Source organism: Monoraphidium neglectum (genome assembly GCF_000611645.1).
Source record: "Monoraphidium neglectum strain SAG 48.87 unplaced genomic scaffold scaffold00546, whole genome shotgun sequence".
In the NCBI taxonomy this organism is placed as follows: domain Eukaryota; kingdom Viridiplantae; phylum Chlorophyta; class Chlorophyceae; order Sphaeropleales; family Selenastraceae; genus Monoraphidium; species Monoraphidium neglectum.
The window spans coordinates 797-4,274 of record NW_014013082.1 but is presented as its reverse complement, the minus strand read 5'-3'; the positions used below and the strand labels follow the sequence as shown (position 1 = coordinate 4,274).

Genomic DNA, 3,478 nt, shown 5'->3' with positions numbered 1-3,478 from the left:
GGCCCTCGCTCACGCTCTTTCCAGGGATCACCTGCTATGCCAAAGGTCAGATTGTCCGGGTAGTTGTTTGGGTCGGGAAAGTAGTCAGAGTCCGTCCACGTGAGGGTCACGTTTGCCAGGGTGGTCGGGGCGGACACGTCCAGAATGTCACCCGGCACCAGGACGATGTCGCTGCAGCCCGTCGTGAAGGCGCTCGGGACTACGGTGATGTTCTTGCATGCAGCGCCCGCCGACGCGGGCGCTGGCATGAGCGCGGCCAGCAGGAGCAGGAGTTGCAGGAGCGCGAGTGTGCGCGCGAGTGCCGGCGCTCTTGCGCGGTCGCTGGTTGTCATCGCTCGTGAAGGCGCGCCAACCTGCAGAGGGATGCAGGCAAGGCCGTCGGTCTCGAAAGAGATGTGAGAACATGTCTCTGTGCGACTTGGGGCCCGACCTGAGCAGACTCCGACACAAAGGTGGCTCGGAACTCCGCACCCAACTGCGGCGTGGCCAGAGCCAGGCCACGGGTGATACCGTCGAGCTCTGAAGCGAGTCTACGTCCAAATCATGCATGTATGATGCCTCCTTTTCGCCGGTGTTGAGACCCACCGCGATTGAGAAGCCGGACCGTGGGTGCCTCCCCATCGCGATCCCCTTGTTGCCGGGCACTTCTCGACTGCTGTATAGTAAACAGAGTCCTAAGGCTTTCATCAAAAGCCCACAATTTCGCAACGTCAGCAAGCGACTTTGTGGATGTGCGTGTGCATGATATGGGGCTGGAAAGGTAGCCTCACAGTCAGCGCTGCGAGGTTAGCGCAGGTGACCACGCAAGCTGGGAAGATGCTGTTTTCACCTCTGCTATGCCAGATACTATCATAAGATAGTAGGTGTCTCTGTCGGAGAGATCCTGGGATGTGCAAGTGTTGTCCAGCAGGGTCTACACCCCTGCCGTGCAGCTCGACGGCGTAGCTTCCACCACACACTGGCCCGCCTGCTCGGGTGACACATGGCGGATTCCGCTGCGCCGGCCAGTATGTCACATGAGCTTGTTCACATGATTTCCGGACCCATGCGAACGTAGTGTTTTGGCGCTTCCCATGCTAGCTGCCTCCGCACGCGAATCCTCCCGCAGGCGGCGTGCAACACGCCGGGCCTGCGGGATGGGGCGCGTATCGGCCAATGCCAGGGTGTTGCGCTCGCTGACATCGCCCTGCAACAACATCTGACGCTGCAACTGTGTGCATCAGTTCTTTGTTGCTGGGCCGGCACTGCAACGCACCACTCACGCTGCTGTGATACCTTTAACGGACCCGCAGCACCGCAGCCGTCCCGCAAACCTTGGCCACCCTTTTGTGGGAAGAAAGACAGAGGCAATCCTGTACACTAATACCTGCGCCGTTGCCACCAATGCGAGGCAGCGGCGGCCTGCGGATCGCCTTGCATCATCGGAGTGTAAGCCGCGCGGATTCAACAACACTTGCAGCCACAGCACATGTTCCCGGGTGCCTTATTTGGGCAAGCTGCGTCGGCTTGACGAGATGCACTTACTTTGCAACTTGCAAAGATATTGCAGCACGCATGCCGCTGCGCTTGGGGGCCATGCGGGTGCAACCTTTGCATTGCTCTACACCCGACGCCTCCGCCTGCGTGGCCTGGGCGTTCAGCAGACTTGCAAATCGATCCTTGCATAACCAGAAGACGGCTGGTCACGGCGCCAACGGTGCCGCGGTGGGGCGCCCTTCATGGGGTGGCTGGGGGCTGTGCGCCCATCATGCGGCATCGCATGCTGACCGATGACGAGCTTTGCTCACCTGAGGCCGCATGAGATTGAGCCTGTTGATCAACCATCCTCGGTGGCAATTTTGTATTTGCATAGCACGAAGTGATGACACTGACATTGCACCAGATTCAGCCCGGTGGTGACCCCGCTTTGAGTGATCAGTCACCTGATCGCGTGGTTGAATTGTTCTGTGATGCTCGTATTTGCAACCCTTTCGTCGACTTGATCCGCTTAGTGGCACATCAAAGCAGCTCCGCAGATCCAGACGCGCCATACCGTATCAATTGCACGGCGCCAAAGAGAGGCGACTAGGCCTTGTGAGCGATCGGCAGCAGCGTGATGACTAGATCTGTGCCGCCGCTCGTCCAAGCAGGCCAGCGTGCCGCTCGCGTCGCCAAGGGTCGCGCCCCAGCAGCGCCCTCGCAGCCCAGTGGTTGCACGCCAGCTGCCCGCCATGCCAGCGGCCGCCGCCCATTGGGACGCAAGACAGCTCTGCATCCCTCAACGCACCCATTCAACGATCACCTGCCGCCCGTCCCCTCCCGCCGCGCGTCGCGGCGCCCGCAGCACCAACCGGCACCCGATGCCGCCCCTCCGGACGCCCCAGGGCGTCTGGCGATTCAAATCTGCGAGCAGCGATGCCGTGGTTGAGGCCGACAAGCTCTTCAGCCTGAACGACTTCCAGGGCCGCCAGACGTGGGAGTTTGAGGAGGGAGGCGACCCAGCAGAGCTCGAAAAGGTTGAGGAGCTGCGGGCGGCGTTCAAGGCTGGGCGCCACTCCCAGAAGCACAGGCGAGCGGCGGTTGGGGGTCTGCAGCCGGTCAAGGAGGGCCCGGGGCTTGGTACTGCTGCGGGGTTGAAGGGCGGGTCTCGTGTGCTGTGCTGAGTGTTGCGGCGCGCGCGGAGTGCAGCGCAGCGCAGCGATTGTGTAGCGGGGCAGCGGCCGACGTGAAGTGAGGTGGGTGGGTGTTACCGCAGGCAGTGGGATGCGTTCGAGGAGCGACGTCGGCACAACAGCCGCGCGTGCGGCGGCGTTGGAGGCAGTTCCAGCAGCAGCAGCAGCAGCAGCAGCGGCGGCGGCGGTGGCAGCGGCAGTAGGCAGCAGCAGGCAGCAGTGGCAGCACCATGCAGAAGAGGCACCAGCAGGCAGCAGGGCAGCATTTTCAGCAGCAGGAGCAGCATCTCAGCAGCAGCAGCAGCAGCAGCAGCAGCAGCAGCAGCAGCAGCAGCAGCAGCAGCAGCAGCGGCGGCAGCAGCGGCGGCGGCGGCGGCGGCAGCCCTGTCGAACATGATGTCCTCAGCATCCGCATACCCTGCAGCACCCTGACCGAAGCCGAGCCCCCGCCCCTGCCTGCCGTCCCCCTCCGCAGCTCTGACGAGCTGCTGCGGCTGCAGGCGGCCCCCAAGCTGGCGTCAAAGCGCGCCGCGCCGCCGCAGCAGCCGCTAGCAGATGGGGAGCCCGTGACGGCCGAGCGGGTGGAGGGACACCTGAAGGTTGGGGAGACGTGGATATTGAGTTTGCTGGGGGGAGTGGGCGGGAGTATTTTAGCACGTGTGGCGCTCGCCTGTGGATGAGCTGCGGGACTAGCAAAACGTTGGCAGGGAGAGGGGCACCCAAGCTGCGCTTTGGGCCAGGATTGGTTCGGGCCGCGGCGGAGCCGTTGCTGCATATCAAGCAGCGGCCGGCTGCCCCGCGTAACCTTGCAGGTGCTGCCGCTCACA

General features: G+C 63.1%; 2 protein-coding genes across 2 annotated transcripts in view; one reads left to right on the top strand and one right to left on the bottom strand.

Annotated features, from left to right (window-relative positions):
- The window catches only part of MNEG_4069 (hypothetical protein), a gene marked incomplete at both ends in the record, with an annotated part of 6,199 nt that extends 5,951 nt beyond the window's left edge, over positions 1-248 (bottom strand). Inside the window, one exon of the mRNA XM_014047451.1 lies at positions 32-248. Coding sequence (XP_013902905.1) covers positions 32-248 — 217 coding nt within the window. The remainder of the gene's footprint in view (positions 1-31) is intronic.
- A 2,091-nt stretch (positions 249-2,339) lies between these two features.
- On the top strand, positions 2,340-2,598 carry MNEG_4068 (hypothetical protein; the record flags this gene model as incomplete). The annotated part of the gene is made up of 1 exon (XM_014047450.1): positions 2,340-2,598. A coding segment is annotated over one exon (259 nt), but the record flags the coding sequence as incomplete, so codon positions are not given.
- Between the last annotated feature and the right edge of the window lie 880 nt (positions 2,599-3,478).